The sequence below is a fragment of the Polypterus senegalus genome, chromosome 1 (assembly GCF_016835505.1).
Source record: "Polypterus senegalus isolate Bchr_013 chromosome 1, ASM1683550v1, whole genome shotgun sequence".
NCBI lineage: Eukaryota > Metazoa > Chordata > Cladistia > Polypteriformes > Polypteridae > Polypterus > Polypterus senegalus.
Window position 1 is genome coordinate 61,296,966 of NC_053154.1, and position 17,592 is coordinate 61,314,557.

The window sequence follows — 17,592 nt, forward strand, 5'->3', positions numbered from 1 at the left end:
TGAGTTACCCTGAGATAACTGATACAGACTCCAGTAGTAGTGCTAGCAGCTTTCAGCCACTAATTAGAAGTCATTAAACAACTTTGACTGTGACTTTGAAGTATGTCTGTTTCCTTTTTGATGAGGATTTTCAAATATGCCTACCAGAGTGATGTCCCATTTCTCCCTGAAATCATGAGTAAAGATAAAAGAAGACGTAATGATCTGATGCCCCAGAATGTGCTGCCATCAGTAGATTGTAAACTTTTAAAGTGGTAGCAATATAGAAGCTGTGCCTACTGCATTTCTTCAATGTTATTTTTAAAGTCTTGTAGGATTTCCAGATGAACATCCACACATATGCAAAATAGCATAAGTAAAACTCAAATTTAATGCAGCTCCTGAACTAGGGAGGACCCTTGTCATCCAGTGAGACGTTACCCCAAAGCACAATGCCAGAGCAACAATGGAGATACTTAAAGTAAAGAAACTTGATGTCCTTGAGTGGCCCAGTCAGAGTCCTGACCGTAACATCATCAAACATCTGTGATTAGACCATAAACATTGTTGTCCAATGCCACTCCTCAGCTAACCTGTAACTACTTGAGCAATTTTGCTGAGACAAATGGGGAAACCTGCTCCATTACACTAATAATTAATAGAGACTTGTCCAAAACACCTACTTTCTGTAATAACTTTGAGAGGTGTTTCAACCAAGTAATGAAAGATAGAGATTAAAATGACCAAATTATCGACTTTTTAGTTTTTGGAATTTGCTTAAATGGTTTATAATTTTGTTCTTTTGTAAGCAGCCCTGTAGAAGAGCCAGAGTAAAAAACTTAGAGTAGAAAAGAGGGAAGGGAATCCTTTTCCCCAATATAAATGCTTTTTCTAAAATGTTATTGATTAGATTCTGACAGGTTTTTTTAAAGGTTTTGAACCAATCCTTTAAGTGAGAATTTTATTTTTTTCAAATTTCAAATAGTATATGACATCAGTTACCTACTGACTTAAAGGAGGAGGGCTAGGATTCTTCCATTTGAGTAAGATAAGTCTACATGCTAGTACTGAGGTAAAGGCAATTACAGCCCTTCTCCACTTTAAGACCATCTGGGAATATACCAAACACAGCTGTTAATGGATTAGGAGAGAGTGTGACACCAAGGCTGCCTGATAGACATTTAAAGGTTTTTGTCCAGAATGATGTTAAGTTGGTAAACGCCCAATACATATTTCCCAGTGAGGCTAGTACTCGATTGTTGGATCTTGCCCTGGAAACATTTTGGAAAAATTTTAAATGAGTTAGTTGTGCTTTATAAAAAATTTTGAATTAAATAATTGTATGCTTTGCTTATATGGAACAGGAGTGAATTCTGTGCATGGCTGCCTTTCAATCCTTTTCTGAAATGTTGAGTAAGAGATCCTTTCCAACTGTACTCTGGGATCGTTGAAAGGAAAGGACTTTAAAATGTTTTTAAAAATAGCTAGGGGACTTTGTCCCCTGCTCCCTTGGCTTGCCAAACTTTCGAATTTTCCTGCTTCCATTATCTCTAACCTGCTCTGCATGTGTATTGCGCCAACATTTTTTAATTCTTTATGATGTTCTACTTGTCTTTTTTCAGCCCCGGGCATGATTAAATCTCTTGGCACAAAGTTTAGTCTCGTGGGATGGGCTGATTATCACTTTCCTTATTTTCAGAATTTGCACATAGATTATTTTTGTTCTTTTTTGCTTTCTTTTTGCATTGTTTTTAGTGCAATGCTTTTGGTTCTCTTTTCGATGCGCTGCTCTTTCTTCCTTGTTTAATTGTTGACATGTCATCTAGAGCGTATGAAATTCTCAAGTGCTTATAGCACAGGAAGTGTGTCTGCCAAAAGCATTCCAACAACTGAGTGGTTAGATGACCATGGTCTTGTTTGAAAATGGTTGTAAGTAGGGTGTGACTTGCAAAAGTCACTGTATCATGGGACTTGCTTTCAAAGGTTGTAAGTATGACGTGACTTGACCGTCACACGGGATATGAAGTTGTCTCTCTGTCTCTCTTTAAAAGATCACGTCTCGTTGCAGGAAAAAAAGTCTTGTCTCGTCCGAAGATTTTTTTTTTATAATAGAGAGATAGAAATGCCATCTGAGTCCTCAAAACTAATCAATACTTCTTCTGGAATAGAAATAGATGGAAAGTGAGGAAAACTGGGCAGATTCTGTTTAGCAAATTTGCTAATTTGATGGTAGTGGAAAATTGTGTAAAAGGAAAGTTAAGATGAATTGTAATGTTAGGATGCAAAGACATTATCTGTATGCAGTTCTCTAAATGATTTAATCCCTGTGCGTTTTCCAAACATTAAATACTGCCCGAACACCATCAGCCAAACACCGGTATTATTTTAAAACACAGGTTTATTAAGAGCAATGTCCCTCACACAGTCCCGCACAGCACACAGTGCTCCTGCACTAATCACACCAAATTACGGGCCTTCAAATGTCTGTGGGCCGCCTTTCTTCCTTCTGTCGCTGGAGCTTCATCCACCTCCACTCCCAACTCTCGCTCCATGACTGTAACAAGGCGGCCCCTTTTATAGTCACTCGGACGTGTTCCAGGTGCTTGATGACGTTCTTCCGGTGGCACTTCCTGGTGTGGCGGAAGTGCCGCATGAGCACGCGTTAGCACTCTGGGCGTTGCTGGAAGGCCTTTCCTCCACCTTCCCAAGTGTGGCGGAAGTGCAGATCTCCCGGGCTTTATGAGGCTTGGGGCGCCCCCTGGTGGTTGTCACAGGCCCCCACGGGTTTCAGCCTCCCTGGTTTTTCTCTGTGGTCACTTTGCAATCCAGGGCGGTTGCCCCCTTGTAGCCCGGGGGACATATAGATCGCCTATTGATCCTTCCAGGCATCCCGGCTGGGTCTGGCCCCCAGCCTTCTGCCACAACTTTAAGTTTAAGTGGGTGGAAAAATGAGATTATCGTGTGGAGGTGCAACAGATAAAAGTGCTTCCTACATTGGTTCCATATTCTAAGTGAGTGAAGCACAGTTGGGTTGTTAGTATATTGACGATAACTTGTATTTATTTGAACATTAGGTAGTGCCATGCCAACTTCTGCTTTAGATCAGTGCAGGGTTGCCCTTTAGATGCATAGATCCAAATAAATGAGATTATGATTAAATCTAATTTCTTAAAAAATGATTTGTCAATGTATATGGGGATTCTTTGAAACCGAAAAAGAAGCTTGGGAAGGATATTCATCTTGACAGTGCTGATTCTCCCTGCTAAACTGAGATGGAGGGTAGTGCATCTATGAATGACTTGTGTAAGTTTTTCCATGCAGACAGAAACATTTTGTTGAAAAAGAGCTTTATATTTACTTGTGATGTTTACCCCTAGGTATTTAAACTGATCTGTGATGATTAAAGGGAAGGTGTCCAATCTAATATTATGTGCAAGAGAGTTCACTGGAAAAAGCACACTTTTATTCAAATTAATTTTGAATCCAGGTATATTTTGAAATTCTGCTAGTGCTGTTAGGACTGCTGGCACGGAATTTTATGGGTCTGATATATACAGTACCATATCAGCTGCATATCGCAATATTTTCTGTTCACATACTTTTCTGATAGTCCTCTCTCGGATGCATGTCGAAAGTGAACAACCAATGGCTCAATGGCAATTGCAAAGAGCAGTATTGATAGGGGGCATTCATGTCTAGTACCACGTTCTAGTTTGAAGTAGCCTGAAATAAGGTTGTTAATTCAAACTGAAGTTTCTGGACTTATATACAGTAGTTTGATCCATGAACATAATGTTCGGGCCAAAGCCAAATTTGTGCAATGTGTTGAACAAGTAGTCCCATTCAACCATATCAAATGATTTTTCTGCATCCACAGATAATAAGATCTCCGGAGTGTTAGACTTTATGGGTTACATTAATTAGGTGTTGAAGATTGGAAGTTAAGTGTCCGTTTTTAATAAATCTGGTGTAATCTTGTGATATTACTGAAGGAAGCACTTTCTTGATCCTTCTGGCTAGACCTTTGGAGAGTATCTTAACATTTTTATTCAGAAGTCAGACTGGTCTGTATGATATACATTGTAATAAGTCCTTATTTTTCTTAAGAAAGACAGTAATTAAAGCTTGGTGAAAAGTTTGAGGTAGACTTTCATTGTCTCTGCCTTCTATAAATGTTGTTAATAATAGGGGAGCTAACTTAATTGATTTTTTTTTCTAATTCATCAGGGTAGCCTTCAAGGCCTGCTGCTTTCCCACTCTGAAGTGAGTTTATAGCGTCTAGTAACTCTGAGATTGTCAGAGGATTATCCAATTCCTCTGCACTTATAGTATCTAGCTGTAGTATCTATAGTGTATCAAAAATGCCTTAGATTGTGTCATGCCCTCTTTAAACTGAGTAGAATATAAGGACTTATAGTATTCTTTGAATGTGTACATTATGCTTTTATGGTCAATGATTTTATCTCCATTTGTGTTGGTAATTACTGATTTGCATTGTAAACTTCCTGCTTGTGAATTTGCTAAGATTTAGCTAAGATCTTATTAGGCCTTCTTTTCATGTTCATAGTAATGATTTTGAGGTTTAACAATGAGTTATTCAGTTTCTTTTGTTGTCAAGTTGAATTCTGATTGTAAAGCCTGTCTTTTCCTATAAATTGCCTCATTTGGAGACCTGGCATGTTTCTGATCTATTCCTGTAATTTCACTGATTAACTCGGACGCCTTCTTGGCTTCCAAGTTATTTTTGTGGGAGAGATATGAAATAAACTGCCCTCTAAAAAATGCCTTCAAACTTTCCCAGAGTATTCCTGCAGAGGCCTCTGGGGATACATTTGTCTGTAAAAAATAATCAATTTGCTTGGATATACAGTGGAACCTCGGTTCTCGAACGTCTTGGAACACGTACAAATCGGTTTACGACCAAAAAGTTCGCCCAACTTTTGCATCTGTTCATGACTACAGACTCGGTATACGATCAAGCCAGTTTCCCTTTCGGTTTGTGCGTGCCGATGATTTCCGCACGTGTTCAGTCTCTCCCGGTGCAGCGAGAGAGAGGCACACACACGAGAGAGAGAGAGAGAGAGACACGGCTAAACGCACAAGGCAGAGAAGGCAGTTAAAGAATGCAGCAGGCTTGTTTTTAATGAGACAGATCCGAGCATTGTTTTAACCTCGTATTTAAGGAAGACTTTTTTCTATTGGATTTTAACCTCCACTTCACATCTGTTTACAGCGATCGGTTTGTTACAATGTTACTTTTTTTGGATGTTTATTAAATTACGAATTTTTAAATGTTCATTTTTTTCCCTGTGCTTAAAACTCATTAAAAAAAAGTGCTTTTAGCGAGCGGTTCCTAGCACTATAGCGCGAACTATTGCAGTGTTAGTTTTCTCTGTTGTTCAAGGTTATTCAATGTTTTTACATTTCGTTTACTATTACGCTGTGCATTCTATTGTATAATTAACTATATTTGTGCTTAAAAACTAAAAAAATATATATTTACATACAGTTCGTACGGTTTGGAACGGATTAACTGTATTTACATACAATCCTATGGTGGAAATTGCTTCGGTTCACGACCAAATCGGTTTACAACCAGAGTTTTGGAACGAATTATGGTCGTGAACTGAGGTTCCACTGTATATACTGTACTTCCATATTTTGTAATTAAATTCACTTGGATTGAGTAAATACAGGATACCTCGGGATGATAGTAAAAAAAAAAAAAGGAAAAAATACACCTGAAACAGACCAGACCAAAGTTTTTCTAATCACTAATGGCTGACATTTTGGTAAAAAAAGATTAAGCTTCATTAAGTAAAATTATGACTTTCTGTTTCATGATACAGAGACTGCCCCATACATTTTTTATAAGAGAGGCAAAGAGTTTAAAGATTTCTAACTTTTCCTCTGGTGTTCCCTTGGCAACATTTACAGAAGAGTTGCCCATATTTTGAAGTTATAATGGCAAGAGAGTAGAACAGTACTTGTAGGTGGGACTGCACTGAGCTTAATTTATGTTAGTTTTGGTTATTTAATTGAGGTAGGCTGGATATTTTTGGTCAAACAGTGCTTAGTGGTGAAAGGTTATCCCATGACAGGTTTGGTTGCATGTATGTGGTGTCAGAATACAGAAAAAATAATCAGCTAGGGCTACAACAAACATCTATTTTGCTTATCAGTTAGCTGATTTGTTATGTTTTCAATTGATGCAACATTTGTGTAAAAGTGCAATTATTTATTTCAAAGAATTATATTCCTTAGATAATAATGCTCATTACATTAGCACAAGTATGCTCTTACATTTGCTAAAAAAATACAAAGCAGAAAGTCTTGCTACAGATTTTTAAGTCTGTTTAATACTTTTAAGGCTGTTGTCGACAACAAGGGGAAGAGGTGTGAAAACATTTTTAAGCATCACCGGGAGTTCCTTATAATGTGTATTGCTTGATTTTTATCAGTAAGTAATACTTTGAACCTCCTTTTTCTTTGCAGTATGGCTTGGAATACCAGTCATCACTATCATCAAAGGCAATCCTCTGCCAAAGTTGATTACTCTGATTCTGCACTTCTCATATAGTCAGTGAGCTCTAGAAGAAAGTGACATTGATAGTGTTACTAAATTATCCCCATCTGTGAATGAGAGAGAGAGATCAGCATTATTCAGAAGTGTTTTCTGTCAGGTCCTCCTAGATTTCTAACCAGATATGAAATTGAAATGACCCTATACTTTTTGCATTCTTTGACCCTTCACTATTATTATATCCTCTGTTTATACCATATCTAATGTTATTAACATTAGTCGTGGTCAATAATATGACATATGTAATATGTAACAAGGCAACTATGGAAAATAAATTTATTGCTAATTATTTACACTGTTGATTGATCTAATTATAATAATACTTATAACATGAACAGTTTTAAATATGAAATCGTGGCGTACTGGTTTTCTTCCACATATCCAAAGGCAAATACTTTAGGCTAATTGATGATTCAAAATTAGATCTTTGTGAAAGTGGGTGGGTGAGGGTGAGTATGTGAGGGCTTTGCAACAAATCTGACACCCTATGTAGAGCCTTGTCCCTGATGTTGTCAATATTGGCTCCAGTACCTGACCCTGAATGGTATTAAGCAATTTTTGAATATTATGTTATGACTGGCATTAAGAACTATGGTCTTTAAAAACACTTTTTTTCCTTCCTATTTTTAACAAGCTTGGAAAAGAGAGTGAGAGAGATTGTTCACAAAGCATTTTGGGACAGCTTGGAAACCCAACTGAGTGAAAATCCTCCCACTTATGACCATGCTATTAAACTACTTGGAGAAATAAAAGAGGTAAGACTGTAACATTGAATTTTGGGTTGTTTTTATAATAATGGCTAAGGATGTTATGAATTTTCTGTAAAATATGTTAAAGTATTGGCTGTGCTTGTATGAGGATTGTGGTGAGGCAGACTGCATAGCCATCTCAAAACACTTGATTAGTGAATGACATGCCTTCATAAGTATAGGGTTTGTTTACTTTGTGCATGTCTTTGGTTTCTCGAGTAACTCTTTTTATTTTCAGAAATAGGATGATTGGAAATTTGAAAATGGCCTAGGTTGATTGTGGGTGTGTGCGTGAGTTTGCACTATAATTTAGTTTGTGCCTGTCTTGCACCAAATTCTTCTAGAACAGGCTGAACAAACCCAAATACCAACACTGCCTTATTTAAAATATGCATTTGCAATAATTTAGTGTTGATAGCTCTTCTGAATACACAAATACGTTTGTACTATAATTTAAAGAAAAATCTGCTTCTCTAAGAATGTTTTGGCCCTTCATATCTACCTTTTTTTGCATGGCTTCTCATCTCTTGACATTCACTTTTAAAGTTTCTCTGGTTCTTCGATTATGTAGTATTTAGCATCAGTTCACCACCATTATGGTTTTGGTTTTTTTTTTTATTGTGAACTAGGGGGCTTTGCCCCCTTCTCGCTTTGCTCAATACAATACAATACATAGAATAGAACAAATACTCAATACAGTATAAAAATACAAAAAATACAAGTATGGAGCAGAATTTAACAGTAGATGATATCACATAATATGATTTAGATTTGTTTAAAGTCCTGAGGACCTCAGCCATCAAGCTGCTCCCCCATTTGGCCATTCCACAGCTGAAACAGTGCTGGACCAGCCAATCTGATGAAAGGGCCTCTCTACCCAATGATTCCTGCAATCCTCTATCAGGGATGACTTTACCTTAGACAGGCAAAACAACTTGGCAGGTTGGCCGTGGCACCATGTTCCACATTTGAATACCGAGAAGAGAAACAGAATAGGTAAGGGTTAGTAACAAATTATAACTATCATGTTACTTATGTTTTAGTGCTAATGACTAACAACAGAGATGCAGTCTGTACAGTTAATCAGCAGCTCTAGTCAGGATATGCTAAACAGAATTAGTGAGTCTTCAGCCGGGATTTAACAGACCATTCCATAGTTTAGGGGCCCTGTAACTAAAAGCTTGACCTCCCACTGTTATTTTATTACTTCTTAGAATCATGATCAGACCGGCATCTTGAGATCTTAATGTGCGGTTTGTTTTTTAAGTCATAATATGTTCAGACAAGTAAGCTGGACCTTGGCCATTTAATGCTTTATTTGTTAAAAGGAGGATTTTGAAATCTGCACTAAACTTAACCAGTAGTCAGTGTAAGGATTTACAATACAATGGGGAAAAAAATATATATATATTTTTTTAAAACCTCCTTTTTGTTTAATTAGCTGCTGGCTTGCTGCTGCCACTGTGCCGCATGATCTGCATCTTGCGTGGCGCTTTGAACATTTAGAAGCCTGTACAGCAGCTGTCCTTTTGTCTCACTGCCTTGTCTCTCTTCTCCCCCAGACATCCTCTGCTCCTGTTGGGGGTTCCCGCTCCCAAGGTGCACCCCTACGAAGAGGAAGATTTTCTATTCTTATAATTGAGAGACGGAATAGTCCCCTCCGACTACACACAGAACTCTATTCACTCCTGAAAGAGCCTTATGTTTGTTTGAAGTATTTGAATAACGTTTCTGTCTCTAAAATCTCCTGTGTATCTGTGCAACTCTGTGACCCAAGTGTGATAGTGTATGTGGATTTCACTTTCCCCAAACAACAAATCTTTTAATTCTCGCGGTTACGCCTCTTCATTGGAAAGAAACACTACTTTTCCCAGATGGCAACACGAATTAGACTTAAGTCTTCGATTTAAAATTTAAATCTGAATAATATATTCAATCTCTTTTTGCTGTTCCATTATTTCACCGAGTAATAATTTCCATTTGTTTGCGCTGATGCAATCTTTACTATCATTTTTTTGAGACTTTCAAATTTTCATACTTCCATTATCTCTAACCTGCTCTGCATATGTTTCGCGCCAATGTTTTTGAATTCTTTATGACGTTCTACTTTGTCATCTACTCTTTGCCTTTTATTTCCAGTCCCGGGCGTGGTTATATCTCTTGGCAAAATGTCTTGTCTCGCTCGACGTGAAAGTGTCTCTCTGAGAAAGTCACATCTCGTCTCTCTTCCCAAGATTTTTTTATTATAATAAAGAGATATCATTCAGTAACCTTGTATAATTTATCTCATTATTGAATATCCTGGAGACAAAATATATATTTTTATTACTTTCACTAACTGTGTAATATAAGAAAATGACATGTTTTACTGATTTGGAATAGAGTACTAGGTAACATACTAAAAATTAACTTATCTGTAATAAGATAACACATTTTTTAATTAAGTTAATCATTATGTGTTAAGAAAAAGTTTTACATATATTTCTCAACTAGTATCAAAAATTTGTGTAAATGTGTTATCAGTTTTTAAAATCATTTAACTCTGTATACCAAGCACTATGGTGGTCATTTTTTAAAATAACATTCTCACATCCACTTAATCCATATTTCAGGGTTGTGGCATAAGCAAACATAAATATTACATTACATTAATGCAATCCATTGTTACATATGTGAAGAAATAAAAACATTATGCAAATAATAAAATGCATGCCTACATAAATATATTATTCGATCTTAATAATTTTGCTTTTTGTAATTTTTCTACTGAATTTTCCATTTATGTAAAGTAAAAGATTTTCTGTGTTTTTATTCAAAGACTCTTCTGTCATTTTTACTGCCTGGTCACAACAGACTGAGAAACCAGATTAATGAAGTGCTAGACCTGGAGCTGATAAAACAAGAAGCAGAGAATGGTGCTCTTGACATCAACAAAGTTGCAGAGTTCATTATTGATATCATGGGAACACTGTGTGCTCCTGCTCGAGATGAAGAAGTTGGGAGACTCAGAAATATAACTTCAGTTGTTCCTTTATTCAAGTATGAATTTATGACTTTCTTTTGTTGCCTGTTTGTAAAAAAAAAAATAATAATAATTTTTAGTACTGTGCAAATGTTAGACCAGCCAAAAATGAAAAAGCTATGTCCATAAGACATTAATGAGACCCTCAATAGTAAATGAGCACAGAATAGAAAGCTGTATCAAGCCAGTTACTCCTGATAACAAAACTTGTTTAATTTTTTTGCTTGTTAGTTTTTTATTTTGCCATGCCTGGTTATTCTTATACATTTTTCCTTTCCCAGGATATCATCCAAATGGTTTGTACCCTCAAACACATTAGTAATTCTAAGTCTTTCTTTCTAAATACTTTAATAAAACAGATTGTTTATGTTGAACACACATAGCTGTAGGCTGGACCAAGTCAGATAGTGAACTGCTACCTTGTTTGCCATTCTTAATATGCAGGTTGTTGTGAAAACAAGCTCACTTAAATGGTTTGCAATCTTATTTATCAAAAAAAAAGCACAAATGTTTTCTTAAGAATTACCTTCCTTCAGCAGCCATAGTTGTCATCTAATTAAGAAACAGGATTTCAGCAAAATCTGACATCCGCTGTACATTAGAACAATCTAGATGAGAACAGGCCATTCAGCCCAACAAGGCTCACCAGTCCTATCCACATAATTCTTCTTAAAAACATCAAGTCTAATTTTGAAAGTCTTACTGTCTACCACACTACTTCATAGCTTATTCCAATTGTCTATGGTTCTCTGTGTAAAGAAAAATATTCTTAATGTTTGTATGAAATTTACCACAAAATTTAGCCACTGTAGCTCTCCTAGACCAAACCTGTGGGACCAGCAAGTTTAAAAGATCAGCTGGAACACTGTACACATCGAAGTGAAGGTTTTGTAATGCAGTAAATGAGTACCTTATTTGTGAAATGTCCACTAGCATTGTGTAAAGTTGCCTAAAAACATAACCAGGAAATCAATCCATCTGCAACCAGGAAGTCAAACTAGATAGTCAGGTCATGGTGGAAGTGTGAAGTTGAAGTATGCATGGTACCGATTTTCTTGGTCCATCTCCAATCATAGTTTCATCTCTCACTCCCGGTCCCTCCTGCACCTGCTTTCTCCCATGCCTGCAAAAGTTACCATTCCTCTCTAAACTGCTTTCCTACCTTCCCTTCTAAAAGGCTCTTTAATTGGGCGCTAGGTGCTAGGATTGCCCGTGTACTCATGTCTTCTGTTGATAACCCTTTGGAATGAAGTTCTTCAATAAAATTTGGACATAAAGTTTTGCTTGAAAGTTTGTGAACCGTTTAGAATTTTCTATATTTCTGCATAAATATAACCTAAAACATCATCAGATTTTCAATCAAGTCCTCAAGGTAGATAAAGGGAAACCAGTTAAACAAATAAGACAAAAATATTTTTTGTCATTTATTTATTAAGGAAAATTATCGAATATTACATAACCTTACATTTACATGAACCTTTGCTTTCAGTATCTGGTGTGACCCCCCTTTTTGCAGCAATAACTGCAACTAAACGTTTCCGGTAACTTTTGAACATTCCTGCACACTGGCTTGGAGGAATCTTAGCCCATTCCTCTGTACAGAACAGCTTCAACTCTGGGATGTTGATGGGTTTCCTCATATTAACTGTTCACTTCAGGTCCTTCCACAACATTTCGATTGGATTAAGCTCAGGACTTTCACTTGGCCATTCCAAAACATTAACTTTATTCTTCTTTCACCATTCTTTGGTAGAACGACTTGTATGCTTAGGGTCGTTGTCTTGCTGCATGACCCACCTTCTCTTGAGATTCAGTTAATGAAAAGATGTCCTGACATTTTCCTTTAGAATTCTTTGATATAATTCAGAATTCATTGTTCCATCAATGAAAGCAAGCCATCCTGGCCCAGATGCAGCAAAACAGGCCCAAACCATGATACTACCACCACCATGTTTCACAGATGGGATAAGGTTCTTATGCTGGAATGCAGTATTTTCCTTTCTCTAAACATAACACTTTTCATTTAAGCCAAAATGTTCTGTTTTGGTCTCATCTGTCCACAAAACATTCTTCCAGTAGCGTTCTGGTTTGTCCACATGATCTTTAGCAAACTGCAGACGCGCAGCAATGTTTTTTTTTGGAGAGCAGTGGCTTTCTCCTTGCAACCCTGCCATGCGCACCATTGTTGTTCAGTGTTCTCGTGATGTTGGACTCATGAACATGAACATTAGCCAATGTGAGAGAGGCCTTCAGTTGCTTAGAAGTAACCCTGGGGTCCTTTGTGACCTCGCCGACTATTGCACGCCTTTCTCTTGGAGTGATCCTTGTTGGTCGACCACTCTTGGGGAGGGTAACAAAGGTCTTAAATTTCCTCCATTTGTACACAGTCTGTCTGACTGTGGATTGGTGGATTCCAAACTCTTTAGAGATGGTTTTGTAACCTTTTCCAGCCTGATGAGCATCAACAACTCTTTTTCTGAGGTCCTCAGAAATCTCCTTTATTCGTGCCATGATACACTTCCACAAACATGTGTTGTGAAGAGCAGACTTTGATAGATCCCTGTTCTTTAAATAATACAGGGTGCCCACTCACACCTGATTGTCATCCCATTGATTGAAAACACCTGATTCTAATTTCTATTTGGTGAAGCTAGTTTCATTAAATTTAAAAATATTCCAATAAAATCATTTTTAAAAATGAGAACTTCTCCTAGGATATAATGTATGTAGCAGTCTTCAATTTCTGCTTCAGCTGTTAAAACGTCCCAGGTGTGTGCTTCTGTGGGTTTCCTCCCTCAGTCCAAAGGCATACAGGTTAGGCGAATTGGTGTTGTTACTTTGGGTCTGATTTGTTCATCCTGCATTTTTATAGTGAAAGTGTGTAGATTATAACTTATATTAAAAATAATAGTAAAATCAGTAATATATAGTTTACTCTTCAAGAAATTTCTTAGAGATTCATCTGTGATCTGGCCATCCACTCCCAACCACAGGAATAAAGTCTAATCACAAATGTCTGCTCACTAATTCAAAATTTTATTCCCATGTTGCAAAATATTTAGTTGGGCTTCACAGAATGCAGACCTCTAATGTGACGCCAGTGAAGATATATATGATTGTATGCAGAAAATTAATCCAAAGGGCAAGCTGAACTCCAAAAACAATGGATAAACTGCAGTGAACTGATTCAAATTAAAACTTACATATTAACATTAACATTTCTCTCAAGGATTTAAACACAGATCCAAATCATAGGAGTAGAGGAGCATTTAGAAAAGCAAACAGTTGAAGAAAATAGAGATTAAATCAGAAGTGGTCAGAATTAGCAAGCAAACTGAACTAAATCTTGTTTTATAATGTTTTGGTGAAACAGAAGTTAGGGGTGACACCTAAGATTAAATTTAAGTATGTAAATATTAAACATTTTTTGGGTGATAGCAATGTCTATTAATATTTAGGATAAGACCAAAGTTTCTCTGGCCAAATCAGAGGTTTAATGTGTAGGAGACTATGAACATGAAATTTGAATCACAGTGAAAATTTAAAGTGATTGTTTAGTTGTTTCATGAACAAGTCTGTGTTTAACAGTCTAATCAAAGTTTGATTTGCTAGTTGTTAAGGGCATGTTAATAAGGATGATAATCTTGTTGCAAGGCTCCTTCTGAAACTGGCAACAAATGAAAAAGAATTGACCTTCTGGAGATTATACTCTTCATAGAATTTTTCTTTTTATTACTAATAATATACTTTGCTTACTTTCCATATAATGTATTTTATTGTCTCTCTCTCTTCATCAAATAACATTTCCTAAAACTGCATTTTTTATTCACAAAAATAATGTGATCAATGTTTTGGCTGAAAGGAATATACTGCTGTAAGCAAGGAACTGGATAATTCATGCAATTTCAAATATTGTTGTGAGACTCCTGTGCTATTTTTCTTTGAAGATTAATTGTGATATACATTATTTGTGCTAATCTCTTCCATACATTTAATTTTGTCTTAGGGAAATCTTTTCTGTGTTGGACTTAATGAAGATCGATATGGCTAACTTTGCCATAAGCAGCATTAGACCCCATTTAATGCAGCAATCTATTGAATATGAAAGAATGAAATTCCAGGAATTTATTGAAAAACAACCCAGTAAGTATGTTTAGTTATTGACAATGATCTGTGTCTCTGCTGCTTGTTCATTTATACAGGCAAGTGTTTTGTCTATGCATGCCTCCTTTCTTTTCCTATTCTTTCTAAATAAATGCCATGACCTGAAAATTAGTAGTGTTTTTTTTTCTCCATCTTTTTAGGTATGATTGTTGCTGTGTCATAGATACATTACTAAAGATGTTTAGTTTTTCACTGAGCTGAATAATATTTAAATTACATTTTTCTATAATGAAAAAACACTTACTTAGCCTGTCTGCCTGTGCCAGATAATAAAATGTTTTAAAAAAAATCTTTTAATGTTTTGTAGATATATTTTTATTCACTAATAAAACCAATTATCTCCAGATGCTTTGGATTTTACCCAGAAATGGATTGAAGAGGCGTTGAATGAACTCATTAGCTCCAAAGTGGAAACTACATCCTCTCCAAGTGGAGCTGAAAATGTCCTTCCTGCAGTAAGTTCTTCAGCAGTGCTAAATTGGGCATATCTTAAGCTGCTTAAATGGGACCATATGAAAACACCTTTCCCAGAGGTAAGTTACTTCTGTTCTTTTTTGCCAGCAATTTAATATTTTTGTAAATGGATTTTTTCTTATCTGAACTATTGTATATTCGAAGAAGATGGACAAAGTCAAAAATTTAAATAATTGAAAATAAAATCTACAGTATTTATCATTTTGTCATACAGCATTGAATTTGATTATCTTTTAAAAATATGGAGAAACATCTCTAAATGTATATTAATTTTTATATATTCAAATGCTAGTTAAAATATCTGGGCTTACATGTTTGTTCAGGTTACACTGTAATGGGGCTGCACACAGCAGCTTGCATTTGAAAAGGAAAACAACAAATTTCTTTCAATGGACCTAAGGTGTTAGCTGCATTGATCACAGTGGTAGCTATGCAACCAAAAGCAAAAATAAGCTGTCTGTGTAACAGATTTACACATATGAGATGACAATCTGAAAACCTGTTGCATAGTGAGTCCTGGAGTAAAAAATGTCTAAAATGTTTTGCTATAATTTCAGAAACCTCCCCAGAAAGATGAACAATTGCAACACACCTTCTGAGGCTTAAACGGCCTCTTTAAACTGAGGGATGCAGTGCCTTGCAAAACTTATCAGTCCCTTGACCAATTCTCTTAATTATACTGAATAACAAATCCTACACTGAAATTTTGTTCTCAGTAATATTTTAATTTCAAAGTACAAATGTTTAAATTTTAATAATCTGAAAATTTAGGAACAAACCTGCTTGCTTGAATAAATCAAAGTTACTTGCAAAGCTGGTACATACTTACCCAAAGACTTAAAGTAGCTATTTTACCAAGATAAAATGTGCAAAATATTAAACAGCATGTTTTTCACCCATAAGTTTGTTCTAATATTACAAAATGTTGTATTAAATATTATTTTGAGTTTCATTGGTTTTGAAAAAAAAATATCAATATAAAATCTATTATTCAGTAATTTTAGGGAACTGATTTTTACATTAGAACACTAGAACAGTGTTAGTGTGAGCAGGCCATTCAAGCCAACAATGTTTGCTAATCCTAATTTCTCCAAAATAAGTTTTGAAGGTTCCTAAAATCATACTTGCTTCTGCACAACATGGTCATTTTTCATGTGCCTGTGATCTATACTAATAAAAGGAAAAGCCCTCACTGACTGACTCACTGACTCATCACTAATTCTCCAACTTCCCGTGTAGGTAGAAGGCTGAAATTTGGCAGGCTCATTCCTTACAGCTTCCTTACAAAAGTTGGGCAGGTTTCATTTCGAAATTCTACACGTAATGGTTATAACTGGAAGCTATTTTTCTCCATATACTGTAATGGAGTTGAGATGGATGGCGGAGTTTCGTGTGACATCATCACGCCTCCCACGTAATCACGTGAACTGACTATCAGCAGCAGTGCGTAGAAAACCAGGAAAAGCTCAAAAAAGCGCTGAAGAAAACATGCATTATATAATTGAGAAGCCGGGGAAACAATAAGAAGCGAGCGACTGACATATACAACCATATTCATGAGTGCTACTACTTCGGAAACAAACCACGGTGTAAACCTAAAGTTTAAATTAAGTTCATAAACAGGCTGCCGCTGGCGTTTGTAATTTAGTGCCTGCCCATATAAGGCCGTCCGTCAGAGGAAATCCAATAGAAACACTGCCGCTAAATATTCACGGGTGAAGGACTGTGTTTATGCAGAGGAAGATGAGATGGTCAGGGTGGTGTTTGGCACAAACTCAGCGAAACTGCGAGAGAAACTTTTAACTGCATTACATACAGCCGTGGACATCACACGAGATGGCACCAGCACAGCTGGGAACCTTCGATGCATGAACACCAAGCGGCTAACGTGAACTGATGCAGTGCATAGACAAAAAGCAACAGTTCCAAAGAGTGCTGAACAAAAACCGAATTACACAATTGAGAAGGCAGCAAAAAAATATGAAGCGTCTGATACATACAAGCATATTCATAAGTGCAGCTACTGCGGAAACAAAGCACACGGTGGAAAAGTCAATGTCCCGCTAAAGGAAGACAGTGTAAAAAAAAAACCAGTGCATGCAGTGTGTCATATCTCAGATAAAGAGGAAGACGAGCTGTTTATTGATGCAGTAAGAAACGAATCGATGAATGAAACCTCTTATCTTAACGATTGACAAACACGGAATGTAACTTGAACACAACACATCGTACAAATACAACATGTATGTATGTATGTATGTATGTATGTATATATATATATATATATATACATACATATATATATATATATCTATATCTATATATATATATATATATATATATATATATATATATATATATATATATATATATATATACTAGCAGAATACCAGCTTACATGAGAAGTAGTGTGTTAAAGAAGGTACGAAAAGAAAGGAAAAATTTTAAAAATAACGTAACATGGTTGTTAATATAATTGTTTTGTCATTGATATGAGTGTTGTTCTCATGTCTATCTATATATATATATATATATATATATATATATATATATATCTATCTATGTATCTATCTATATATATATATATGTTCTCATATCTATCTATATATATATATATCTCT

The 17,592-nt window shown here is 36.0% G+C and overlaps 1 protein-coding gene across 6 annotated transcripts in view; it reads left to right on the forward strand.

Annotated features, from left to right (window-relative positions):
• tcp11l1 (t-complex 11, testis-specific-like 1) overlaps positions 1 to 17,592 on the forward strand; it is a 48,858-nt gene that overhangs the window by 14,961 nt on the left and 16,305 nt on the right. For all 6 annotated transcript variants that reach the window (XM_039749727.1, XM_039749719.1, XM_039749701.1 and 3 more), the window contains 4 exons: positions 7,197 to 7,317; positions 10,130 to 10,350; positions 14,340 to 14,476; positions 14,843 to 15,030. In XM_039749727.1, coding sequence (XP_039605661.1) covers positions 7,197 to 7,317; positions 10,130 to 10,350; positions 14,340 to 14,476; positions 14,843 to 15,030 — 667 coding nt within the window. The remainder of the gene's footprint in view (positions 1 to 7,196; positions 7,318 to 10,129; positions 10,351 to 14,339; positions 14,477 to 14,842; positions 15,031 to 17,592) is intronic.